This window comes from Opisthocomus hoazin, chromosome 8, assembly GCF_030867145.1.
Source record: "Opisthocomus hoazin isolate bOpiHoa1 chromosome 8, bOpiHoa1.hap1, whole genome shotgun sequence".
Taxonomy (NCBI): Eukaryota; Metazoa; Chordata; class Aves; order Opisthocomiformes; family Opisthocomidae; genus Opisthocomus; species Opisthocomus hoazin.
Genome location: NC_134421.1, coordinates 49,198,414 through 49,226,312, shown reverse-complemented (window position 1 = coordinate 49,226,312; position 27,899 = coordinate 49,198,414). Strand labels below are relative to the sequence as shown.

Sequence of the window (27,899 nt, the reverse complement as noted above, 5' to 3'; positions counted from 1 at the left end):
TGTAGCTTACCAGCTCTTCACAGCAAACAGTCCGGTGGAGGAATTTAGAAGAGTGCAAAGTTTTAATGTAGGATTCAGACACAGTCATGTTTTGACTACAAGATTTCAGCCAAGATGTTCAGATACCACTTGTTTAGGAGAACACCTGAGGAAGAGGTAGTTTCTTGTTAGAATATAGAGTTTACTGTTTCATGCAAATACGTAAATTGAAAGATTCTACTTTGTTCCTCCTTTAATGGAGAATTGATGTGATTTCTCTGCATTATCTGATCATAAATACCTATTTTAATGTTATCCCTAGAATGTTTCCTCTATGAATGTTTCTTTTGGGATTCTCAAGGGTTTAGTATAAGCCAAATTTGTAGCAAGTAGAGTGTGTGAGATCCATCTCATACCATGCAATTTCAGGGTAAAAAGGTGATAATGGAGAGTGTTCTAACTTTAGGTCTTGAATCTCTTCTATTGGTGGAGTTCTGGTTCTTCTACCTGAAGAAACTTCCCTGTCTTTTCTGTAGAGCTTCTTATGACCCTTATTGCTCTACTGGTAGTGTAGTAGTACCAGTAGCTCTACTGGTATTGTAGTAGTGCCAGAATTAGGCACTTGTTTACTGCTCTCTTTGGTAAGGAGTGGCTACAGGTGCCAGCAATGGCAGCAGTTGCCACTGCCAACTCCTAACTCAGCGCTGGAACCCAGTGAAGTGATGAAGTGGTTTGCATATGGTGAGTGAGCGTCATCTAGGAACTTTGCAGTAGTTTAACCACCATGAGAAAAGGCTTGATTCTCTCATTGACCTTTTATAAGCAGAGTGTCTGCAGTGGAGTTGGGGTTTGGTGAGCTTTTAAGCACTCTGTTTGTCAGAGAAAGCTTGGTGTTCACTTAAAGCAGTATGGTAAGATTTATGGTGTCCTCTCTTCCAGTGGGCATGTTTCATAGGCTCGTCTCTTGAGAAATCTTTGCAGTACAGAAATAAAATCTAGTATAGTGCAGCAGACTTACGGTTTCATGACCTAATACCTAGACAAGAAAGTATAGGGAGTAACAAAAATGTGTCATGGGCACTAGACAGAATTGCTTATTGGTAGGTTAGGGTACAATTTCCTCGAGAAAGGTTGGCGTTATGTGGGCACAGAGGGATTTCTTTATTGGCCATTTTGTTTTCCTTGCAACAGTAAATCCTACAGCATGGATTTAGTGGAACTAGAAGTGCATCTTCATGGGTGGTTTTAAACAGCCCACTCTACTGGGACATAACACAGATGTTGTGCAAGATAGTTTTGTTTCTCAAGGGATTCGGGTATGCTGCTGCAGTAACTTCTGTGGCTTCCAGACATGTTGGTTATGGCTGGATAACCAATGAAATGGGCACAGTAGGTGTGCAGCTACGTTCAGGGACAGTTGCAGTTAAATTCGAAGATCCTAAAGTGTGCTGTGATCTTCATGTGACAGGAGCAGTGTGCTAGAAGGGCCAAATGGAAAAAGAAGAGATGTAATGCAAACAATCATAGGGACACTTTGTTAGAAAGCTGCTCACTTGCTTAATTCTTCAAATTCGGTAGTGTATTTTCAGCTACCCTTGAGTTAAAGGTAAACAATTTTCCTGACACCTCTTTGTATTTATGCAGTGAATGCCACTTTAGGCATCTCAAATTAGAATGCCTGTGTTAAGAATATGTGATTCTGGAAGAAGTTCATTAAATGAATTACTCAGTTCCTGCAGACTTAATGTTCTGTGGGGAGGATCATTGCTGGCAGGGAAACTGTTCCTGCAGAGCTCCACGACACCCTGGCAGATTTGCAGATTGCATCTCACCTTAGGCACTTGCTTTCATCCATGCATCCCCACCTTGGTGGGACTGTTTTCCCTGTAGTGTTTATTTGGCTATCTTAAAATCCTCACTCTAAGGGAGCTTTTTTTTCTTTAAAGTTTTCTGAGATACAGTGTTAATGCATTTTCCAGTTCTCCAGTGTGTCTAGCTTAAAGCTGCAAGATCACATTAAGGCTTGCTAATCAAGGCCGTAAGTGTTTCTATTTCTGTAAGATGGTTTCACACACCAGTTTTCCCCTTCAGAACTTTATGTGTAATTCAGAATTCCGCTGCATTCATCTCATTTCCCTTCAAAGTGAATGTGTTGTTTTGCCTTTATCTCCTCTTGCTAATTAGCCACTATGCAGCATCAGGGTGGTATAGTTATACAGGAAGATGTCTGTGCTCACCAAGCTGTTTTGTATGCGAAGGTACTGTGCCTGCAATTTGAGAAACACCGACCTAATGAAAGAAAATGTGGCTTTCTCCTCTTTGATAAGTTAAGAAAACTGTATTTCGTTATCTGAACTCCTAATTATGGAAAGATAACTCTTGCCTCTGAGATTTCAAACACTTTAAAAAATGCATTTGCTTCAAGTGTTATTGATGATGCTTTTCCCAAAAGTTAGCCAGCACTTGGTGAAATTATTTACAAGAAAGGCTAAGTTAAAATATGGATTCCTAAATAACATTCTCCGAGTATTAAGTAACAAGGCCTAGTACTTGTCTTGCTGTCTAGGCTGAAGAACAATAAGAATATTTTAATATGGGAATTTGGCACTAAATTTTAAATGCTTTCTCCACTCTCAAAGTGACAGCCAAGATACTTATTTATCTGTATGTGATTTGTGGATAAGAAAATAAATTAGTATTAATTTGTTGTATTAATATCTTTCTATGTTACGTACATACGTTTTATAACAGAAGCAGTAATTTATTGACTTAAAAGAATCTTAGTGTCTATGTAGAAAATAAAGCTTTAAGAACTTTATGCAGCAGATTACTGTGAAGTTGGTAATGATATTTTAGGAATCAATTTAACCTCTGTTCCTTTTGTTAGCCCCATCCTGCTGATCTGCTTTAAAGTCCTGCACAGTGACCTCTGTCCTCCGAATCCTGTGTCTCAGCTTTTCATCGGGATCTCCTTGCACTGTCATTTTTTTGACAAGTTTTCTGTCCTTCTGTCCCAACAAAAGGGTTTCCTCCCCTTATTTCCTCTTTCCTACCTCAAGTGCTTGCAGGATCTTCCTTTCTCCCCTCAGTCGCTGCATCCATAATCTGCACAAAGATCTCCTGGTAGAAGGGTCTCTTCTCCTCACCATTCTTCCCTCCACTCCCTTACTCCACTACTTCTCAGTTCCACAAGTGCTTTGTTCTCGCTGATGAACTTTGTGTCTCCTCAGACACATAGTCCTACCCATACCCAGTGCTGGGATAGACGTGGCTTGTATGCTTCGAACTCAACAGAGCATTGCACAGGGAAAGAGCTGGAGAGAGGAGACAGTCACTATCGCAGCCAGCTGTTTGCTGCAGCATACACAGAGTGCACTTCAGCCCAAGATATGGTCGTTAGACATTTCTCTCCTATTTCATCTTCGCTGGCCTGAAGTCATTGTTAATGTTCCTGCAGAAAAGAGAACTTTCGATCGCTAAGAGAGGGGTGAGCAAAAAACAGCATGTGGTACTCCTTAGGCTTCTTGCGCTCCTCCACCCTCCACTGCTGCTCCTCCAGGGAGGACCAGAGTCTCCAGTTCATAAGCTGCTATATTAAGAAACTGTATACTGGAAGATACAGCTTCAGCAACTCACAGGCTCAGATCTGAAACCACAGAATTGCTTGGTCCTGCTCTGAGTGAACTGTAAGTTATTTCCTGCTCCTCCAACCATGTGACAGGTCTCTCTGAGCACAGCTAAGATGTGGTCATTCTTTGTAAGCAGACGTTTTTTTCCTTTACTCCCCCTCAGTCAGCCAAAGCAAATAGAAACATCACTTGGATTATGATACTAAATATACACAAAGGCATCCAAATAGGCTCCTCTCTGTAGAACTTTGCTTGATTTTTGTGGTTAACTGAGAAGAGGAAGAAAACTATGAACATCCTGTAGTGGTATGTGTTCTGTGCAATACCACAGGCAAAAACTTCCCCTTGCGTTTGCAAAGAAGGAAGCAATAGTTTCTAACAAATAAAATGCAGGGCTGTTTTTCCTTTATTTGCCTTTAGTCTGTATTTAAGAGTATCTTGGGTATGAAATTAATTTCATAACTAGGCACACAGAATTACTAGTGTTCATATTTTTAGTAACCTGGCAATTAACAGTTTCAAACACACGTTTGGGGCTTAATTTTGAGCAATTTTATATCAACCAGTATTTTTTAGCCATATAATAGGTGTTGTTATTTTGACCTTTATTAAGCAATGTTGGCCTCTTTTAGTGTTATACTGCACTGTTGGCACTGTTCTCAGTTTGTGTAGCTGGAGCTGTAATTTTAAAACTATACAATGCTTTAAAGTATCATTGCAGCAGAAAATACGGGTTGCATTTGATCTCTAGAACTCAGTAGTGATTCAACAAACCACTTATCTGTGTAAAAAAGACATTTATTTTAGTTTTGTCTTTGAGAGGTTTGTCCATAGCATATTCAGGTGCTGATATTTATATACTTGAAACACTGTTACTACCTCTGTGTCTACACAGAGCATGCCCTTCCTTGCCTGAGTTCAAGGGTGTACAAGATGCAACACACCTAGCTGCATTACAGTTTTACTCGATAGGATTAATGGAGATGGATTTGGTGCTAAATATTTCTCTAGCAGATGTGGATCTTACTTATTCCATGTCATAGTTTTCACTTCATCTTTTTACATCATTTAGGAGGTCTCTCTTACAGTGCTTCAGTTCTTCATTGAGACTTTCCTTAACAGTCTCTTTGAATGTCCCTGGCCTTTGCTCCTTGTGAATAACAAAATCCCATCTGTTCCTCTGCCCTCTGTTCTTATTGTTTAGATGAGGGTTGCTTATTGAACAAGTGTTCCTGCTGCTGCTCCAAGCTTCACTGTGTACCCAGTAGGTCCATCCCTCATACTGGCTGTACCCGTGTGGACCATACATTTCTGTCCCTGATAACCAAAACCGACAGGCTGAAAATGTGGGATACATTCAAGCATCGTGGCAGAAGGATGCATCTGGTCCTTTCTCTCACCTCTGGTCTGTCAGCCAGCTGTGGTATCATGCTGATGCTAACAAACTGAAGTAGGGCAAGTAGTGTGAATTCAGGCACTGATCTGTGACTTTCCATGGTGTTTCATTTGTTGGCCTACTTCCAGCACAGGTTTGGGTAATGCTAGCTAATGCTTGCCCAAATTAATGAGCATGGTTATGGGAATAAAATGATGTAAACACAGCTCCTCATAGACGGTATGGGTAGGGCCGTCCTTACTCAATTTGTTGTGTTGGGAGGAGAGAGAGAGTGTGTTCCTCTGTGCAGATGTGCATTCTGCTGTAGCACTTGCTGTGGGATCCAGATAGTGCTGCTGGTCCTGGTTAGTAATACTTGTGCAACCAGAGAAGCTACCAGGAGATGAAATCAACAGTGATGCTGGGGATGGGGAGACGGGTGTGACCTATCTGCTCTAGTGTTGTCAGTAGCATATACATTACAGAACAAGGGTCAGCTCTGCTGCTGTTCTCATAGCTGTCCTCTGACATCAAGCCAGTCTCAAACTCAGCTTTCCTGCCAGCAGCAAAATTCAGTCTTGTCTCTCTGCTCCCAGAAACTGGAAACCTGAGAAAATGCAGGTGACCAGAAGTTTCCAGCAGATGAAAGTGTGCCTGTACATGTAACAACCTGCTGCAGTGGACGAATTATCAAGTGCATCTGACATGTTGTGAACGCAAGCTTATAAGGTTCCTGGTCCTCTTCTCCAGTTCCAGGAGGGAAAAAAATTATTTTGCTTGCTGGTGTAAGGAGATCTGGCGAACTTGTAGCCGTCCTTCTACAGACTGCATTAGGTTACAGCAGGAGTGACCTTAAGGGCTGCTGCATTTCACTTAATGTACGTCTCGATTACAGAGCACTGGCCTACCAAGAAAATGAATTCCTGTCTAGAGCTTTCTTTTCTGAGGAGTAGTTTCTGAGTAATTTAAGAAAAGTTACATGCATCTTCAGGGTTGTGCTCAGGTCTCTTAAAATCATCCCTGCAGCTGCATTTTGGAGTGTTTTAGCAGTTTTCTGTGAGTTTAGATGCAAAAATTTGTTTCCCACTTGAGCTCCAGAGACAATTCCAGGGCGTGAAGTAGTGTAATTAATGATAGCTTAATCATCACATGCTCTGTCTGTTCTTGTGTCTCACCTTAATCATTGGGTCTGTCTGGGATGTAAAGGTGTAAGCTCAGGAACCTTTTCAGTTCTGTCTTCTACATCTGCTAGATCTGTTAGATAGTGTTTAGATGCCTCAGTTCTGTAGATACTTGACTGAAGTTTTTATTTTACCTTATTTTTTTCCCCTCTAGTGTCCTGTGATCTCCTTTTCCCCCTCAAGCCATATTTTTTTCCAGTGTCTGCTTTTCTAAGTTATCACTGGTAGGAACTGGACCCCTGGTGATGCTGGGTGCTGTAGAAGCAGTTGTCCCACAGCAGGTGGTCTTTGCTTCAGAGCAGAAGGGAGATAACAATCCATCATGGATGTAGAAGCTGAATGCTTTTGGTCTTAGTTTCAGGATGATGACTTGCTTGTCAATTCTGGCTGCAGTAATTTCCCTAGCAATGAAATGACGCAGTACCAATATCTGTGTCACTGGAAATAACTTCTTCTTCAGGTCACCACATACAGAAGATACCACTATGATGCAAGTCCGAATTAGCAAAGGGCATTACGTAGATGGCTTATTCCAGATAAACAAACCAGCCATAAATAAGGATGTCCACTATGCATCATCAATGCTGATTTTTCACTTTGGGCACTTTGAAGTGCAGCATGGTGCCCTGGTTTGTCAGAGTAACGTGGTCCTGAAGTGAGGTGACTGACATGTCATTTCTTTGACTCTGGGATTCTTCAGAGGACTGTAGCATTGGTCTCAGAACTGAAGCTTTTATGTGGAGATTGGCAGATTTAGAGATCTCAGTTCCACATCAGCCAGTGTGAAACTCTGTTCTGATCATATTGCACATCACATGGTGGATGGCAGAGGCTTTCTTCTGAAGAATGCACTTTTGAATAACAAATATTCTATGGGACACTTTCAGTGGTGAAGCTGGCTAACCTTTCAGTTTATTCTGTAAATAGTCCATGTGTCCAGGAGTAGATGCTGGACTACCAAGAAATTAATTTTTTTTTTTTTTTTTTTTTTCCCTGCCAGGCTTGCTCAAGGTCTATCTGTGTTACTGGCATACCTCCATCATCGTCTTCCTGTAGGAAGATCATCAGTGTTTGTCACACAGAGTTGAAGTTTCTGGCAAACAATTTAATTCCTAGATCTGTTGAGGACCCGGTTATACAGACTTTAATCTGATGTTCATAATACTATGCTGAACCTCTAGCAACATATTAATGGATTGCTGTTACGTAGATCCCACTCCTGTGGTTATTTCTTCCAAGAGACTGGAAGAGATACCCTATTTCTATACTCACATAAAGCCTTTTGAGTAGGGTGTCATTCTTCTTGAACTCTGTCTTAATCTGGTAATCAGTTTGTTTTCTCTAAACTGTATACCCCTGGGACTGATACTGTCTTTCATATACTCAACATCAAGAGCTTTTTGTTTCTCTGCTAAAAGATTGAGTCTGTTCATGTGCTTAGAGCAATTGCTGTAGTTGGTTGATCACAAAGGAAGAGAATATCCATACAAAAGCTGGAAACCAAGTGTCTGCTTTGGTAAGAGGTACCTTCTTTCAGTCACTGGGGTTTAAGTTGCATCAGTGCCCTTATGGAGGAATATCTCATTTCCAAAGGTGTTGCACATCTGAAAAAATTAATCAGTGTGTCATTAATAATCTTTTTTTTCCCCCCCTGTTTAATGGTTACAACCAGTATTGTTGAACATTTTTGTTCGTTGGTGTAGTGTAACGATATACCTGCTGTCTTTAAAGCTTGTCATAAAAGCACTGTAACTTATCATTGCATAAGTGGAGGGTTTTAGAAAAGTGACAAACACTTGACCTGACAGTAAGGCTGTTGCCAGTTCGAAGCGGCAAGAACCAGGGACGTTAGGCATGTCAGCCTCACTGTCAGCTCCAGAATAGACGCAGAGACTTGCAGAAGAGTAGTTCAGAAACTGAAGCATGCAGTGCTTCAAATCTGATTTCATTAATTTGGACAATACTCACCAAAAAGAGTGAAGGTCTGTTTCAGACCTAATGTTTCTTCTGAATGTTTTTTGAAACAAATATTTTCTGTCCTGAGAGTTTTAAAATATCTTAAACTACTTTATGTTAAAATGATATTGGTGTGACTTTGTGGATTCTAAACTCTTATATTGATAAGCTTTGTTTCTCACACAAGATTCAGTGCTACTTCAGCACTGTGCTAGGTAGAATTCTCTGTAAATTCAGGCTGGTACATACTTTTGACTTTTCATGGAGCATATTTGTTATTGCTCCTGAACAATGTTCACAAGTTATAAGCAGGAACACAGCAGTATTGGAGAGCTAATTATGGTTTGTTTGTGTATTTTTTTGTGGGGATGCTTTTGTTCTGACCCATCCAAACATATGAGTATTTAAAAATAAAAGATTGAGAATAATACCACTGCCTCTTCCTCAGTTCTCTCTGTCGTTGATCATTAGAACTGCTATGGGAAGTTGTACTACCAGCTCTGCACTGAAGGAAAAAATAAGCATTGTGTGATTTTAAACTGGTGTCATAGTTTAACCTCGCAGCCGGCAATAAAGCACTAGACAGCTGCTCAGTCACCCCTCCCATTCCCCCCCCCCGTGGGATGGGGAGGAGAAATGGACAAAAGGGGAAACTCAGGGGTTGAGACAAATACAATTTAATAAAGCAACAAAGGAGGTACTACTAATAGTAATAATGACAACGATAATAAGGAATACACAAAACAAAGTATATACCATACAGTTTTTCTCACCACCTGACGACCGATTTGCAGTCAGTCCCCAAGCAGCAATCACGGAACCCGGAAATCAGGAGTTTTGCTAAATTCCCCCAAAAGTTCAAACTCCCAGACAACAGAGGATTTGAACCCATGGCAATGAGAAGAGCAGAAAAGTTTTCTGGCCCCTGGCCAAGCCCTGTTCATAAACTGGGCATGACGTCTCTGGTATGGAATACTTCCATTGGCCAGCTTGGTTTTCTGTCTGGCTGTGCTCCCTCCCAGCTCCTGCACACCTGCTCATTAGCTGAATATGGGAGACTGGAAGAAGTCCTTCATTTCATAACACCCATGTTTTCAGTTGTTGCTGTTAACATTCTTTTTGTACTAAATCCAAAACACAGCAGCTACTGGGAGGAGAATTAACTATATCCCAGCCAAAACCAGGACAACCGGTGACTGGACATGGACACTGTAGTGTTGAGTGCAGAGGAAAAATGCATCCTGCTGCCTTCTTTCTACAACTTTTTTTTTTTTTTGTATAAATAAACACTTTATCATTAACTATGAGTAGATTCTTTAAAGTTTTTGCTGTTCTGGTTGTTCCCAGCAGAGCAGGCAGTCTCGTGGTAAGTGATGTTCCGGCACCTTATGGAGGTACAGAGTTTTGGCTTCGAAGAAGGAGCTTTCCCATTCAGCAGCCCTCTGAGCATTTATTTTCGGGTGGTGGGTAGTAAGTTCAGAAAGGAAATTGTCAACTCCGTTGTTGATACTCAAGTTTCAAAATTGTTCTTCATCTGAACTTTTCTTTTTTAAGTCCTAGCTTGGCAGAGGTCAGTTGTATCCCTTTCTTTTTTCACCTTGAAAAGTGAGTATTGCAAACTCAGCAATTCCTTTCCTTAAGGTTTTTTTTCTATCAATAAACTACACTCAAATATTGCCTTTGTACTATTCATTTAGATAATCCAAAGGGAGAGTCTAACAGAAACAAATTGCACCCGGGAGCTTTTCTTACATAGTAGAAACTGAGGGTTTGTAATACCTGGCCTGAGAATTTAAAGACAAATGTTGAGCTGCAAAGCCCATGCTGCAGGATATCGTGGAGGGCAAGTTCTTAATGCAGTTTCTAAGAGACATAAGTAGTAATGCCAAAAGCTAAGCTAAAGTCTCTAGCATTTTTTTATTACGTAGCCCTAATCCTTTGTAAAAGAACGTAGTTGTATGGGATGATGATTGCCCGTATTGAAGGGCTGTGTTGGAGCTAGGGTGGAGTGCCTCATTTTCAAAACTGCTTTAGTGAGGTGATTATCTAGTTCCTCAGGTATTGCCAGCATCAGATTTATTTTTGTGTGTGTGTGTGGTCTCACAATTTTCTCAGTCCTTATGTATGAAGACTTCGCAACTTTTGTTGCTCAGGGGTCAGGGTTATCATGGAACAGAGCGCTGAGAAATGCCAGGTAGGTGGGAAATTTTGTTTCATAAAAATAATTTTTCTTTTGCCATTAAGCTTTGAGTCATGTGCCTTGTGCTCTTTATTCTTCAATATTAAGAATTGAGTATTAAATATACTGTGTAAAAAAAAAAAAAAAAAGTGTGATGATGACTTATAAAAGCATTAGTAAGCTCATTACAAAGAATTTACAGCTGTGGTTTGTCTAAAATGGAAATAGGTGACTTACCTTAAGCCTGAGATTTGCATAGAATTGGCCACATAAGACCGCCATTCTGTGACACTGCTTCCAAACTACTGAGGTTTGTTTACACACAGGTGAATCTGAGTGACTTTTGGCCTCCGCAGTGTATTAGTAAATGCAGTGCTTTGGGCCTAAGATGAAGAGCCGGTAGAGACAGTGACAATTGTAACCATTGGCTGTAATAAATGTCACTTTACTCAAGAGGCATCCCTCGTGGTAAAAGAATATATCAGTTTCCTTATCTAAAACAGTCAACAGTGAGAAAACTATCACATTTGCTGTTAGCAGAGAAGATAATGTAGACACACCCACCTACCCTAAAATAATGGATTTCTGTCTGTGGCAGCATAATACTTTTTTTTTTTTTTTTTCCCCATCAGTAGTTCTCAAGGCAGTTTTACAGAGGTAGGGGTTTGTATCCTCCATGTTATGGATGAGTAAACTGAGGCAGGGGAGAGAAATAAACGTGAACATCATGCAACAGGCTATTGCCAGAACTAAATGAAAAATAGAAGTCTCCCAAACATTCAGCTGATGCTTTCACTGTTAGATGCATCTTCTGCTCTGAAAGAGCTTATAGTGTTTTGTCCCCAGAATGAGCTTTGAATGTGGCCGGGATTCATATAACTGCTACATCTTCTTCCTGTAGTATATATACACTTTTTAAGACTTAAAACTGGGAATAACTTTATTCATAGCAGACGCAGTTGTTGGCATAAAAAAATCTTCTGTACAATTAGGAGTTTCCTTATGTCTGACTTGAATTGTCGTAACTGTTCTGTTCAAATGTAAACTGCTGAAGGAGGAATTAAAAACCTGTTGAGTTGTGGCACAGTGGAAGTGCAAGGGGGGTTGCATCTCTAAGTACCTTTATGTAAGTGGATTAAGTCTGCTTTATGGGACAGGACACAAGTTGTATGCATGATTGCGAGACCAGTTGCTGGCTATTACTCAAAGAGGTTTTACTTTTAATAGCCTTTTCTCAAATTTGTTAATATTTTGAAGGGGGTTCTTTGTTTCATGTTGGCATGAAGTTAATGTTTTCTTATAAAAGAGTTTTTTTTCTTTTAAAACAGTTTAAGCTGTTTTATTTCAGTGTTCTCTAAATATCTGAAGTCAAAATTCCTTATTAATTTTCTGTCCTCAAGTATAAAGATCGTAAGAAAAAATCACCTAAACCTCACCACTGCAAAGCAAATAGTCATTTTATTATTATTTTTTTTTTTTAAATCTAGATCTGGGAGTACCGGTAGATATCAAATAGCATTTTCAGGGGCTCATTAATGAGTATTCCAGAGTTGGGATAATTCAGGAATTCCTGAAGCTTATGCTTCACATCCTTTCTTTAACCGAATTAACTGTTTGTGCTGAACATTTTTACTTGAGAACGTGATGACACATATACCATTAATTGGGGGCTATAAAGAAAGTGAGTCTAACTCTAAAAAAAAAAAAAAAGACCCTGTTTCGGTTTTTATGGAGGATAAACGTCTGAATTCTAACGTATTTTCTCAGAGCACTCTCATATGTTCAAAGTGGGTGTGAGGATCTGCTTGTAAGAACCTGCATTAAATGTGGAACTAGTATGAAGCATCTCATATGTTCAAAGTGGGTGTGAGGATCTGCTTGTAAGAACCTGCATTAAATGTGGAACTAGTATGAAGCATCTGGAAGAACACTGTTGTGTAGAAAATGGAGTGATTGGTGAAGGCTGAAGACAGAGGACCTTAGTGCGTGAAGGCAGTGGGTTGCAGGTAGAAGAGAGTGTTGCGTCAGAGGAGATGGTTTTCCTTGTGACTGAGTAGGCAGTGGGACAGGACAAAGCAGATTTGAGCTCCAGTATTATCCCATGGCTTGTGTGAAGCTCATGATTCTTGCCTTGAATCTGTATGGCTTGAAACACCAATCTGCAACTTCAGTGTATGACCATGGAGCGTAGTTTTGAGAACCAGTTCATCTACACTTCTGTAGAGTGTTCTGTTTTGTGTAAGGATCATCCTAGTCTTGGGAGTCTTTGATTAACTTAAAATGGCTCCAAATTGAAAGGTAGACTTTAACATTTCATCTAGAAATGCCCTGAGCTTGGAAAAGGTACAGTCTTGTGTGCCTTGATTCTGAGTGCCTTGGAAGGCTGGGGGTGGGAGTGAAACTGTGAGACAGAAGGTCTTTCTTCTGCAGTGCAAATTTTTGCTCCATGGCAGTAGGACAGTGACAGATTTGTGGACGGCCTGTACTTGCTGCTGTTCTGAAAGTAACTAAATGTGTAACTTTAACAACAGGACACAAATAACTGCATTTTGTCATGTATCTGCTGTTTTCTGGCCAGCCAAGGTTTCAGGCGCGTTTGGCTGCGAGATGCAGCTGAGTGAGCTGCTAATGATGCTGTGCAGGTCAACAGGAAGCAACAACGTTCAGCGTGCGCGGCAATGAAAACCCCAGGTTGTGTGTGTCATCTGTGAAACGACCTGCTAAGATGAGATAGCTTGGAATATTATAATCCGGAGCGTGACTGTTGTTATGGTTATGTCATATCTTTGGAAGGCTGAAGTCTTGCATGTGTTGTCTGAACTGAGATTGTAGGATTTAAAAGTATTCTGTGCCTGATAAAAGCATGTCTCTCTTAACTAATCATACACTGTTTGGTTTGGTTTTATACACTGTGCTGTTTACCCACATCTTAATTGTTGGTCTTCTGTGATCCATAGTTGAGCAATGAGTGTTTGAAAAGGAACTGGCCAGCTCTGAACTGGGGGGTTCTGGGAGGTACTGGAAGTGTAAATGAACTTGTATCTGAAGACACTCAGAAAAACGTGAGCTGTCTGTAACTGTCTGACCGAGGATTAGGAGTGAAGGATTGCTTTACTAGACAACTGCAGACTGAAGTCTGGAGAAGCACTGTTATAGTTTAGATTTGTTCAACAGCAGTCCCATGTCTCATCCCTTTTTTGTTGCAACATCACTTAGTGATCGCTGGTACCTTCTCCACATCAGTAGAAGGTCTTCAGTGAGGATATTGCAACTGACGTGTGCTGATCAGAACAAGGCAGGGAATCTGTTCTTGGGTATTAAATTTTTTTTTTTGGCCTCTAGGTCCCTTAAATGTTTTGGGCTATGCGTTGTGTGGAACTGTCTTTTAACTTGGCTTAAGATCCTCATGTTCTAGAAATGATACGAAGTACCTAAAGTGGCTTTTTGTTATTTCAGAAAAACTTTCTCTCTTCCTTCTGCCTTCAAATAAGAAAAAGGCACCATCTATTATGCAGTGGCCTTATTTTTAGCATAGCTTAACTTTGTGTGTAGGTGGAAAAAAAATTAATTTCTTAGCATCTATGCATAGTGCATTTCTAAATTAGTGGACGATCGTGAGAAATTAATAAATTAAAAGCAAGCTTTAAGCTTAAAATTGAACACTGTTGGTGATTGTAGCAAATAATTTCACAAGCAGTAGAACTGGTGAGGCCTCTGTCTTCAGTTGAGTAATTTTTCAACTTGCACCAAATAAAGCTTTTCTCGTGTGATTGGGTATTTACAAAAGGGTTTCTTATGTCAGTTCTGTTAAATAATGTGTACTCTTGCTTTAGTTTGTTGTCTGTGGAGCAATTGGTCTGTCTTTTGAAAATAATGTCCTGTGAATGGCATTAAAGTTAGAAGATTGTTTCCAGCTGCTTAATTTGTTGAAATCTGCCAGCAAACTTCTGAAGTTCTGTATTTCTTCTTTCTATGGGAAACTAGTTTAAAATCCTGTCTGTAGATTTGAAGAGAACTCTTTTGCAATACACAATTGTCTTTAAAGATAAGATTATTAGTAATTTAGGTATATCTTTAACAGCTATAATAGTTTTAAAAATGGAAGTAATCACAATTTACCCAAATTACAAACAAGAAGCATCCAAATCCCCAGTGGTAGAACACTGTCACATGACGGACTAATTTCTGAAGATTCTGGAAGGCAACCTGGTGCAAAGACATAAATTGTAAGCCAGTCTGAGAGTTGCAAAATCTAACTTAATAAAATTTAATTTTGTAGTCAAAATATTGTGGAGTCCTTGAAAAGTGTTTTTATGTACAAAAAAGTGTGTGTACTATCAAGACAGTATCACACTCTTTTGTACAAGATGCAGTGACCATAAATAGCCTAATCCACTGTTCTTAAGGGAGGGAAAAGGTTAAAAAGACAGACACATCTGTTGTACTTATTCTTTTGTCATCTGGGCCCCTAATCTGCACAGTTCTTCAGGTGAAGGTGTCAGCAAGAAGCAAAAGCAGTCTGCCTTCAGTGTCACTAGTCTTTTCTCTCTCCTGGTGCTGTTTCTTCCTGTCTCCATCCCTTCCCACCTAAAACTGCAAAGGTGTAAGCAGTTACAAGTTCACACTTGTGAATACTTATTGAGACCTTTAAAATTTGGTGAAATTGTTGATTTATGTTTGTATTTCTTGCTGTTATGCTTGAACTGCACCTAAACCATCATAGCGGACACCCACGCTTAAGAGGGTAGGGTTGCCTACTATCCAGGGCTAATAAATATTGTAGGATTCTGAATTTAGGTAAACTGAAGTTTTCTAAGTTGCTGTGAGAGTGCTAGGAAATATTTTTGTATACTCTGGTAAATGCCTCTGCTACTTCTAATGTGGAAGTTGTTAGGGGAGCATACTTGGCTGTTGTTTATGTGGCCTGTTTAGTTAGGGATCATCTGAATAGTGGCAGGCTTACTCCGTTTAAAAGCGCCGTTGGAGGAGATGGCAGTGTGGGGCCTTCTGTAGGGCTGCGTGGTGATGAGAACAGTCACCCTGGAAGTGGGTTATCAGCCCTTCCTAGCAGGAAGGGAACGCACTGTTCCCACATGGCAGGAGACATCCTCAGTGCCAAGAAAATAGCTACGTTTTGTCCTGAAAGGGGAGCACTGTGGAGAGCAGAAATGTACCTGCCAGAAAGAGTTGAGTTGCAGAGCTTGCCTGTGTAGGCCACTGAAGGCCTTCCCTTGTGAAGGGGAGGAGGTTCTAGTGCCTGGTGCCTACAGCAGGTTTTGTTCATGTTTCTGTGTTAAAAGTGATGAGATAAAATGCATACCTGTGTTGAGCACTGCAGAAATGTTTTTGGAAGCTCCATGTATTTATGACACTGAATATAAGGTAATTTCAGAAAAACAGGAGGGTATGATCACTATCTCCAATTTTGTTTGTTTTGAAAAACATCAATTTATTAAAGTATCTACACTTAAATGTGTAAAAAAAATAATATTAACATAATGTAATCTTAAACATAAGATTTTTTTGAGGTAAACTAAGATTTCAAGCAATAATTCTGTGTGATTGGCGAATGCTATATTTTGGGAGTTTTCTGCAGAATATTTTTAAATCTACACAAAGAATTGTCAACCACTGAGTTCTGGCTAATTGCCTATTTTCTGTGGATTAGTCTTGATTTATTATAGAGTTACCTACCCTGCTTTCTCACTTCTGCCTCTTGTCTTTCTCATTCGTGAGTCTTAATGAGTTTCCGTATGTTCTTTCGTGACTCAGATAATGTTAGGCTGTTAAGAGATTGCCTTGGTCCTGAGGCTTCCTGTCCTTGTTGTGGTCAAGATTAGAGTTACACCTCACTAAATGTTCTCCACAGTGAAGTGGTGCTTGACTTTGGCATGTCTCTGCTGCTGCTGTCTGAGGAAGACTATTATTTGCCACTGTTCTACTGTCAATGAATAGCAATAGCCCTGTATTCTGGAGTAGTCACCCTAGAAGCAAACTGCAGGCAGTCTTCCTCGTCTGGTATCAAAGAAGAAATGAGTGACCCAGGAGCAGCCAGCATCACCTCGTCAGGCTTCAGCATGTTGGCTTAGCCTTAGTAAGTATTTCCATCATAGCAGGTCTTAGAAAAAATGCCTGCTACGGGTACCTTCTCACCAGCTATAGTATTGATCAGGACAACTTTTCCAGATACCTACTTTAAGGAAAAGGTAATAGAAATACTGATTTCTGTTCTCACAGAGTTTGCATTACACGTAGCTATTCACCATAGCTTTTTTTCCCACAGAAACGTTGAAGTAGTTAATTGTGTTCACTGTGACTTTCAGGCCGAACGTCTTCAGACTGACTTTGAAGAAGCTACAGGCTTTGTATCAGCATGTGGTTTGGTTGATTTTTATTTTTTTCCCCCCCCCAGGGGGTTACTCTCCTTGGAAATATCTGCTATTACTTGTATTCTTGCATTACATGGCAAGGTCTTTTTTTCTCCAACTTTATTTGTAAGATATATCCAGGGGTTGTGAAAGATAACTAAGAAAAGCAAGCCTGTCATATGCAATTAAATTATGTAGATGTGCAGGCTTTTGCACCTTTATTGGAAAAAAACATGACTCTTAAAATTGGAAAAAGATTGAAAATCACTGCTAGTGTGACCTCAGTAATACTGTCAACATGTAACACATAACAATACTGAACTATTTGAAGAATACATTAAACTTAGTTGCATTTTTACAAGCACTAAAATAGGAGTGAGTAAGCACTGGAACACATTCCCCTGAGGTGATTTGCAGCCTTTAAAGTTAACTGGACAGGACCTTGAGCAACTTGAACTCTAGGCTTTTAATTACCCTTGCCGTGAGCGGGAGGTTGGACTGGAAGACTGACAGAGGTCACATCCAGCCAAAGTCATTTTGTGAGTCTTTCATCTTTGCACCACAAGCACTTCCAGCTGCATGTGAACACTACAAAAACCATCCCAGTGGGTCTTGAAATGCTTTCTGTTCTGGTGTATACTGAGGTGGCTGAACATCCTCTTACAGCCTTAACCTTGCTGCTGCTCTTTGTTGTGACTTTTGTCCCACTGTGTAAACTAATGTCTGTAGTCTCTTAGATTTTCACAGTCCATGTCAACCATAAGCAATCCCAGTGTGATGACTCTTTCTTGTAATGAGATGTGCCACTATCTGTGTTGGCTTGTGTTACTGTTTTTGAGAAACGCTGAGTTACACCAAGTCATTAACTTGACAGGCTACTGCAGCAAATACACACACCAGAAGCTGATCAAAGTACGCAGCTATCTGCTGCCCGGTTGGAAACTGTCAGTGGCTGCTATGATTGCATTCTCCAAATGCATGATGACTGGTTGTGGCTACCTTTTGCAGGCAGAAGGTGTTTTCATGAGCCTTTTGTTGATACCACATATCCTGCAGTATCTGTGTCCAGGGATGAGGCCAGCTCTGCCAGTGAGGCAGGCAGTGTACAGCTGACAACACCAGACTTATTGCTTCATAGCTCATCAGTTTGAGGGCTGTGACAAGTCCCTGGAATCAATGGCATGTCCTCCAGCTGGAGGCTGACTGTGGAAAAAATAAAGGGAACTGAGGGGGGGTTGATTGTCATCTCCATGGCCCATCAGTTTTTGATGGGCTACCTTTTTTCTTTCCCTTATGCGTCTTTTCCAAATATATAGATACACTAAAAGGACAAGGTCCTCGCCAAAACTGTTAAGCAAAGCAGTAGCATCAACTTCAAAATCCTCCTACTGAAATACAGTAATAATTTTAGGTATTAATAACAAATCAACTTGCTATATCTCAGAAAAAATACGCTAATTATGTTGAGCATTTAGTGACAGTCCTGTTCAATTCTGTTTGTAAAATTGGTGGCATGACCTCTTGTGAAGAATTATTTACATATCGTTTTAAGGAACCCATACTTTTAAATGCAATGTTCTCTTCAAGAATGCTGTGAGAAACTAAGCTGAGTATATTAACTGGCTTCAAAATAGACAAAGTGAATGCTGATTCAGAAAATGTTCAAATACTCAAATTATGGTATTTGCGTAAGTGTTCTCTAATGCTGCAATTCTTCAATTAAAGTTGATTTTTTTTTTTAAATTGATTATATGTGACTAGGATTCATAAGGAGTAGCAGTAGATGAAGTTTATGGTTCGTATATTTTTTTTCAAGTTTAAAATTTTGCTGATAAGTTTGTAAGTTTACAAAGGCTGTGGGTGAGTTGGTGTTTTTGCCACCTGTCTTCCAGAAGCTGAACAGCATAAACCATGGCACCGCTGCTCTGCGTGATCAAAATGAACAGTGGCTGAAAGAGTTGGATTTTATTTATTGTCCTTCTCGCCACAAAAATATACCTTTTACTAAAAAAATGATAGTGGTGTAACAGTGGAATTTGTGACTATGTGTTCTAATGCGTGAAAGCCTTGTTGCAGTCTGTCAGTGCTAGGAATTTGCACAATGCTAATAAGTTAAAATGTAATTGAATGCTAGGCTTGCTAGGCCTCAAAACAACACGTACTTCAAATTCAGTGAAATTGTTCTCTGATGTGTAAGTTAATCTCTACTCGTAGGGTATCCAAGTGTACATTAAATCTATTATGATTATGCAGAATGAGGACACTCTTTTTGTGTAATATTCTTCCATCTACTCATGGGGTAGGTGCTGGGTCAAGGTTTTTTATACACCATCATTATGAAGTTACGACATTTACTGGTTTACCCAGATAATCCAGTCGGTGCTTTTGCTGATAGGTTGTCCTGGGTTTGGCCAGGACAGGGTTAATTTTCACCGGACTCCAGGAAGGGGCACAGCTGGGGGGTGGGGGCTGACCCCACCTGGCCAGACAGAGCCCGGTATTCCATACCGTGTGACGTCACGCGGGGTTCCGGTGGGGGGGGCGGCGCGGCGGGAACTCACTCGCGGCTTGGGGGGGCGCGGCGCCGGTCCTGTGCGGGAGAGCGGCCGTCTGGGTCGTACGGTTCGTTGTTGTGTTTTCTCCTTATCTGTACCGTTGTTGTTCCTGTTTCCCTCTGTTTGCTGTTCTGTTAAACTGCCCTTATCCCGACCCACCGGTTTCTGCCTGGTTCTTTTCATTCTCCTCCGCACGCCGGCGGGGGGAGGGGCGGCCGCGTAGCGCTTTTGTTGCCGGTGGCAACCGAAACCAAAACATTAATCTTATAATTCAACGAGACATGCCTGCATTCTGGATGTCAACTGTTTTGGCAAGTACTCAGTGTTGATGAAGGCAAAGTAATGCTTGTAGAGCGGATGGGAAAACTTAATATGGAGTCCATTACTCAGACTAGATATGATCCCTCCAGAAGGGTCTTGGAACTCTTAACAGATCTATGAAAACATCTGCTTAATGTTACATAGTAAAAAAGGAACTGAAACTCTTTGACTCAGAGGGAAGCAAACAGCGAACAAAACAAAAGGCAATATTATTGTGACCCTGTGTTCGAAAGGCTAACAAACTAGATTCATACAGTGTAAGTCTCATCCCCAATCAAAGGAGGAGGTAGTAGAATTAGGTAAGATCCATGTCAGAGTGACAAGGCTAATTAAAGCGTAGAATGGTATTTTTCTTCTTGGTGCAAGAATGGCATAAACTAGTATCACTTCCCAAACAGTAGAGACCTTACAGGGCAAAGAAGTGTGACAAATACCTATAAAAGCATGTGCAGCATGGAGAGGCAACTATGAAACCATTAACACTGTCTGCTAGTCTAAGAACAAGGAGGGACAGTCAACTGGAACTAGCAGGTGGCAAACTTTTAGACGAAAGTAGCGAACTATTCACACAGTGTGCAAGTGAACTGAAAAATCAGTCCTGCCCAGTGTTGAGATGCCCAGAAGTTCGCGGAGGTCTGAAGAGTGATTAGATAAATTCACAAATGAAAAATCCAACGTGTGCTGTAAAACACGTATGCTGGCTCAGGTGAGCTTTGAGCTCCGGCCTGCCAGTTGCTGGGGGTATCCTCCCACAGTGTAACGGAGTACTCGGGTATCCCTACCTAGGCATCTGGTGCTGTCAGAGAGCAGATCCTGGGCTAGACAGCCTCTGGTCTGTCCCATTACAGAGCCTGCAAGCTTTCTGTCCTTGTGACTTGGTTGCTAAATAAATATTCTTTAAACGCTCCAATTTTCGTTCCCTTACAGAACTCTTAAGGTAGGACACGTGTATACTAGAAAATATGCTGAGGAACATTCCCAGTGACTGAAGCAGTCTGGTGTGGAATAATCTTTATCTCTGATTAAAATCTCTCAATCTGAAAACAGGACAATTTCAAGTTGCCAGCTGGGAAAGAGCCTAGCTCATGTGAATTCTCAAACCATGCCCAGGAGTTTTAGGAGTTTGCTAGCTGGCATAGGCTAAAATCGTGCCAGAGACCATTTGAACAATTAAGCAATGTAGGCAGTTGCGTTCCAGTACCCGGGAGTGTTTCCAGGCGCTGTGTAATTTGCAGTTCCAGCCTGAGTGTTGCGTTTCTATCCAGTTTGAAGTACTGAACAGAAAGAAATTCATTTGCACAGTAGGGCTTCTCTGTGTGACCACCATAGCTACTGGTATGGCTCTTACAGGCAAGTCTCTTTGCTGATTTTAATGACCAAGAATAAAAAGTTCAGTTGGGTTCTTAAGCTATCTTAATCTTGCGTAGAAGTGAAAATCTAAGTGTTTTGGGGTCATTTGAACTTTACTGTGTTACCACCTGGGAAATCATTGGAGTTGCTGCCTAGAGCAAGGAACAAAATTAAGAGATGCTTTGTTAAAAGATGAAATGTAGAATTTGTGATTTTTACCTTAAAAGTAATGGCTACCTTTTCTTTTTAGACGATGTGTTCAGCAGTTGTTCAAATATATGCAGCAGATCGCAATGCCATGTGGTCAAAGAAATGCTGTGGTGTAGCTTGCCTTGTAAAGGACAATCCGCAGAGGTCATATTTTATCAGAATATTTGACATTAAGGTAAGCACCTTTGTTTCCTTTTCAAACTCTTTAAGCTTGGTTGTATTCATTCTCCATTTTGAATTGAATGAGTGTAGGTGGTTGTAGCTACAGACTCTCAGAAACTCTGAAGTGGTTGTGTTTTAAGCGGTGCAATTAGTTGCCCTTGCCTATTAATAAGCACTGTTTCTCAGGTATTCTAAGTTTAAATTATTTCATAAATGTCAGCTTTTATGGATGAAATAAATATCAGATACAATTTTCTTCCAGCTCACAGAAGCTGTCCTCTACACATCTGATTAGTCAAACTAGTGAAGGTTAGTATAGTGTCACTGATATGCATAGCTGTCAAAATTCTAGCGTGTGTCACTACTTTGGATGATTAACAAAATAGATGCTGTCTTCTGTATGGGTAGAAATAATCTTTTTGATTAGTGTGTTGGTGCATTTGAAAACTGCAGGGGACACAAGTTTTTTTTATTTTCCCCTCCGCAATACATGCATTCATAGTGAAGATCTTTGTCCTATTAGAATATTTCACTGGAGACAGTGTGAACTAAGAGATGAAGTGCCCAAGATGCATTTTCATAACAAAAATGATACTGAGAAGCATAAGTCCTGCTGACTTTGCTGAAACTTTGGAAAGCTTCCCGTTATCTCTACAGCCAGAAACAGCTTGTTATCTGTCAGCATTCAGTGCTTGAAGTCTCTCAGATTTGCTCAAGATTGCCAGGTGGCGTTTCCATTTGATTTTGTGACTTGGTCACTTGACTAGTAGAGTTAGTGAGAAACCTGTTCCTTGGGTGCTGAACTATAAAGCCATTTAAATACATAAAACTGCTTAAAAAGGTGAGATTTTTGTTCCCTTTCTGTTTTCAAGTCAAGCCTGAGATAACAACAGGAGACTGGAAGTCTCCTTTATTGCTGTTACCACTGTATTCCTATCACTGGTCGCTATTACTCCTCCAACTATCACTATTGCAGGATTGTAGAACTTGAAGGATGGTTTCTGAGAACGTGCAGGAATTTGAACTGAACACAGTGACCTTATGGAATAGTCTTCCACAAGTTCCAGTATATTTTGATTTTGATGGAGCTCATTTGTTAGGTTAATAGCAAGGTGGATATTTAACAACATGCAGCTTCCAACTCTTAATAGGTTTTATTGTGAAGAAGTTAAACTCTACAATTCGTCTAAGTTTTTCAAAATATGGTTTTTTTCTTCTTTTCAGGATGGGAAATTGTTGTGGGAGCAGGAGCTGTACAATAACTTTGTATATAATAGTCCTAGAGGATATTTTCATACCTTTGCTGGAGATGTGAGTCTCAATTTCTTTGAATACCTTTTTTAAAATGCCTTTTATTTAAACAGTACCTTCTTTTAATAGAACTGACATTTTTATTTGATTCTGTAGCTTATTTATAAAAGTACGATATTATCTGTGTTCCTTGAAGCTTTTTAAGCTTATTTATAATACAAGGTTTATTTGTATCTCAACTAGAAAGTTTGATCTGTAAGGTAGAAGCGTAAAATGCAGTTCTTTGTTTTCAACTCCCTTTAATAAAATTAGATTTTGACTTGCAGATGATCATAGAATCATCAAGGTTGGAAAAGACCTCTAAGACCATCAAGTCTAACCATCAATAATGTTTGTGAAGTACCATATATTCTTAAAGCACAAATTCTCCTCTCCCCTCTTTGATTTCAAACTACAAGATTCTGGTCAAATTTGTTAGCCATGATCTCTAGAAACTTGATTAGTAAGCAGACATTCCTAAGACAGAATGTTTCATTAAGATTTGGTTCCAAATTTATAGTGATGACTTTTTCTGATTATACCTTCAGAAGGTGTAAGAAGACATTTAAGAAAGCCTTTGAAACATTTTCTTAGTCATGGGTGGGGAAATATTAATGTTTTTCAGACATGTCAAGTTGGTCTTAATTTTGCTAATGAAGAAGAAGCTAAACTATTCCGCAAAACAGTAACAGATTTACTTGGACGACGGCAGAGAAAATCTGGTAAATATTCAAATTAATCTTAAATTCAGGCTTGTTTATGTTGTATTGGGGGGAGGCAGGAAGCTGCCTATGTCTGAAAGCTACTGGAGGTACTACTGCCATATTTATATCTAGAAGTAATTGTGTTACTGTAGTGTATTTCTTTTCTGTATTGTGCAAAAATATTTTTTTGAAATAATTTGATATTCCTTGCTGTAAATTCTTTTGTAAGCTGAGACTCCAAGGTTGTGGTACGTGAAAATATAGATCAGGAGGAAGCAAAAATGGTAAGCTGTCAGTGGGAAAACTGGAAATCTTTATGTAAGCTGTTTTCACATTTGGCTAAACCCTGTTTTAGCTCTGGGCTGTTTATAACTGATTTGTTTAAGTTCAGTCCAAGTGGGTTGTAACAAAGATTTTACCATCTGTTATGTTCAGTAGTTCATGTGAATGAATTTTTGGCATTGGTCCAGCGTTTAGTAGAGAAATATCTTTTATTCAAAACTAGTGGTCTTTGCAGAGGCCAAGAACAGAAGATGTAATGCCTATACTGTCCTTAGCTGCACAGGACAGTCTGAAGCACAGCATGCTTCTTGCCAGCTGCAGGATGTCTGGGGAACATGGTCAGTGTTTTAAAGGGAGCTCAGGCTTCCTACAGATCTTGTCTTGGTCCTTTTCCATGGAGCCCATGAACAACTTGCCTGTCTGACAGACATATGTCCGTGAAGATGGTGGTGATACCAAACACAAGCTTTGATCACAGGGATGTGCTTGGGTTTGCTGTAAGCTGTAGCTAGTGTGGACTTGTGTTCAAGCTGCAGGATCTGTTTCTGTAGTCCATTCTGGAATTGACTTGCTCTAGCAATGCAGTGTAGACTAATGTAAAGGGAGGAAGCCCTCACCTTGGAGTGCCATCCTTGCAAGGATGCTTGGGAACTTACGTGATCTATATGTATTCACTTGGATTTCATTCAAGTGTGGCGACTTAGGTGCAGAGCATTTGTTGCAGAAGCTTGAATGGCTTCTTTAAGATTCCCTCTGCTCAGAATTAGAGTAAGTTCATAGAGTTTCATGAGAAGAAGTGAGATCACTAAGAAGTGGCATTAGTAACATTTCTCATACTTGTTATGTAAAAGTAATCTTGCACCTGCTTGCATCTCCTGTTCCTGGCGTTTCGCTCTATTACATGTCTGAAGCACAGTGCCACAGTGTACAGAGGTGACTTGGGAGGAAATATGTTTGAATTATTTGCCATAGCAAACTCTGAATATCGTGGTTCAGTCACACCTTCTGTTTACGGGACAGAGGTTTGCGTCTGTCCTTCCACATAGAGGTTTTTTTCACAGGACCACATAAGTTTTTCTGGTTTACTCTTTGGGCTAATATCTTGGTTTGTGTGCTCAGGCTAATATTGTAGCATGAACTTACTCCATACATTGTCTTTTAACAAACAACAACTCCCCCTCCCCAAATACAACTTGAATGCAACTGTAATTAAAAAAAAAACAAAATTAAAAAACCCAAACAAAAAAAATCCCAAGGGTTGTTTTTCTTGTTAAGAGCTGCAAAACAAGAACTGAAAACAACCATGAGATTCCGTAGTCGAACCACCAGATGGAGTTCTGTATTTGTCATTGATGTGACTGTATCCAATTGTGCTTCTAAAATAACAGGATTTGCACTTGCCCAAGCCAAAGCTGATCTGCTGTTGGTGCTTATATATTTATTTCTACAGAAATGCTTATATAAAAGATACATTAATTTATACATAGGTTTACATATAATAAAATGATATACAAAAGTTGTATATTATTTATAATGTAGATATAAATTGTGTGTGTATTCCAGTGCACATTAACTTCTCAAACACAGAGGCAATAGTCTGGTTGTTTTGATGCTTTTTTATTTTAATGGGATTTTTATTTCCATGCCTTCCAAAATACGTTGAATTTCATATCAGTACCACCTGACATGCTTTCAACTGAAATGAGTACTCTATGTGACCACTTAGCAGCCTGTTACGCCATTCAGGGCTTGCTGGGAGTCTTATGGAAAGCTTATGTTGGGAGTCTTCCAGGAGTCTTATGGAAAGCTTATGTTGTTGGAAGGTAGCAAGAACAGCAGTTCTGGCTCATGAAACTGTGTCTTGGTGCCGAGACAAGTACACAAAATATTGTCTAACAGCTGCAAGAAGAGGCAGTAGTATTCTGCGCTTCCTCACTTGGCATGCAGTGCGCTCCAGTATACAGACGACTCCTGAGTAAGTGCATCTGGAGGTCAGAGAGGTGAAAGTTTGGCTCAACAGAATGAGGGAGGAAGGCAGAGAAAGAATTACTGATGGGTTGTCTTAATCTGTTTAGTATCAGGCTGGTTTTCATCTAGCTAAATTTGATTTTTAATTATTTTTCTTAAAGTCAATAAAATTTTTAACCTGAGGTTAGGAAGAAATTGCTATTTAATTGCTCTGGTAGACTTGTTTAAATAATCTCTCCATTTACTTCTTAAACCAGTCCCAAATAGTTCCCCCAGTAAGCAGGGTGAACACAGTGTTTCTGTTCTCTGTGCCTGTCAGTGCAGTACATTGTCACTTTGGGTATTGTTGCATGTGGGTACCACTAGTTTTTAGTTTTATTGTCTTGCCTCAGAAGTGTTAATGTGTGTGCACACACAAGTGGCCTCTCCACATGCTGAGCACTCAGCCATTAAGGGGCTGCAGAGACTTGTAAAACGGAACCTTTTTCTTAACTGCCTTTCCAAGGTAGGAGGCTTCTTCACTCTCTTTTATGGACTGCTTGTAGCTCATGGGTGGGAGCTCTGTTAGCCCTCTCTGAAGCTGCCTTTCTCCTTCACAACCTTTTAGCTCCGGATGCCCTTCCTAACACACTTCATAAGCTCCAAGCTGGATACTAAGTATGGAGAGCATTTTTTTGTGTATGTGTGTCTTTGATCACAGCTTTTGGTTTTGATGCCTGGGAGACAAGGGCATCTCTGAAGTGCTCATCTTGTGCTGGATTCAAGTCTCAGCAGAGATCAATGTTGTTTCCAGGAATACTTATTGAAGGGAGCTGTGTTTTTCAGAAGTGAAAGTTGGTGAAGTTGATCTGGTTTAGACCAGTAGACATCTCCATTTTCAAAAAAGAAGTCCTCCAAGCTCCATTCAGGTTGTCTGCGCTTCAGAGCAGGAGTTTGTATTTTCTGGTCAGCAGGGGGAACCACAGAAAAGCAGATCTAGTGTTTTTGGGCCACAAATTAATCTTTTATATACCCAGCAAAAATTACAGGAGGTGTTTAAACTGTCTTGCTTTGTTCTCCACTGTCTTTTCTCTTGAACTCTTCTAATGAAAATTGTAATGGATTCCCATGATTTGGCCCAAGGCCACTTAACACATGCTTATGAATACCTCCTGCTTTTGCCAGCTTCCCATCCTGTGCCAAATGACTTGCCATCGGCCCTGCACTCTCCTTTGCTGTCTCTGAGTTGTTGAATAAAAGTCTAATTATGTTCCAGAAGCTGAATTTGGGTTTGTTTGGGGTTTTTTTTGGCAGTGCAACATCAGTGGTTTCTTGAACAGAATATTCTAGGGAGAGAAAGCACAGTATTTGGCCAAAAAGCCTTTTTTTGTTGGTTTTTTTTCTGTTTTTCCTCCCCTCCGACGTGATATCGTTTGCAGAGGTTCTCCACCTCTGTGCCTGAAACAAATCTGTCTTTAGAAGGCTTGCTCAGCCAAAGTTGATTGTGAAGGGGCTTTGGTCCCCTTCCTCTGAAGGTTTGATGACTGATAGGTGCTTTATTCCTACCTGAAGATCAGCTGACTGATACAACGTTGGCTTGCCTTGCACACTTAGGATTGTAGATATTTCTCTCTCTTTTTTTTCTTTCTTTTTTTTCTTTTTTTTTCTTTCTTTTTTTTCTCTCTTTTTTTTTTTTTTAATATTGCTAGGACTAGATCAACACAATCTGTGGGAGGGACCTTCTCTCTTGCTCTTATGTTTTTGTCTGGAAAAATGTAAGTTAGCAGTTTTTGTGGGACTTGCTGAAGAGTGAAATGTCTGTTACAAATTCTTGCTACAAAACCCTTGGGAGACCGTGTTAGATTTCAGATGCTCCAGATCAGAAAGGGGGGGATGTAGAACCTTCCTTACAGAGCCAGGTTTTTTGGTGCTTATGAATACCAAAATTCTTAAAAGAGTCTGTGTGTAGGTACACAAATAGTGTAACTGTGTACTGGGGGTTTTGAAGGACGGTTGTAGGGTAGGGAAGAGTTATTTGTGGTGGGTTGCAGGATAGGTGCATGTGGTGGGTAGGAATTAATAGTAAGTGAGGGAAATCTGCTTTAAAGGACAACTTAGTATTATAGTCTGAGAGAACTGAGGTGTGAAATGTTTACAACTATGTTTTAAATCATCAAGCCAAATTCTTTGTGGTCTATGAAACAGTTTGCCATTGTGAATAGAATACCAGGTTAGTACTGAGGAGGTTGTAGTTCTGTTCCACATTATTGAGTTGGCTATTGGATAAAATAGAAGTGTCTTGCCCCTCTGTGTCATATTTTCTTTGCATAAAATGAAAAATAATTGTATTTTAGGTTCCGGGGGAGAACAGCACTGTGTAAAAGCACTAATGATATTTTGAATAAAAATGA

At 40.1% G+C, this 27,899-nt stretch overlaps 1 protein-coding gene across 3 annotated transcripts in view; it reads left to right on the top strand.

The window, feature by feature from the left end:
* WASL (WASP like actin nucleation promoting factor) overlaps positions 1 to 27,899 on the top strand; it is a 51,422-nt gene that overhangs the window by 5,774 nt on the left and 17,749 nt on the right. For all 3 annotated transcript variants that reach the window (XM_075428360.1, XM_075428359.1, XM_075428361.1), the window contains exons 2-4: positions 21,144 to 21,278; positions 22,490 to 22,576; positions 23,181 to 23,277. In XM_075428360.1, the coding sequence (XP_075284475.1) occupies positions 21,144 to 21,278; positions 22,490 to 22,576; positions 23,181 to 23,277 (319 nt within the window). The remainder of the gene's footprint in view (positions 1 to 21,143; positions 21,279 to 22,489; positions 22,577 to 23,180; positions 23,278 to 27,899) is intronic.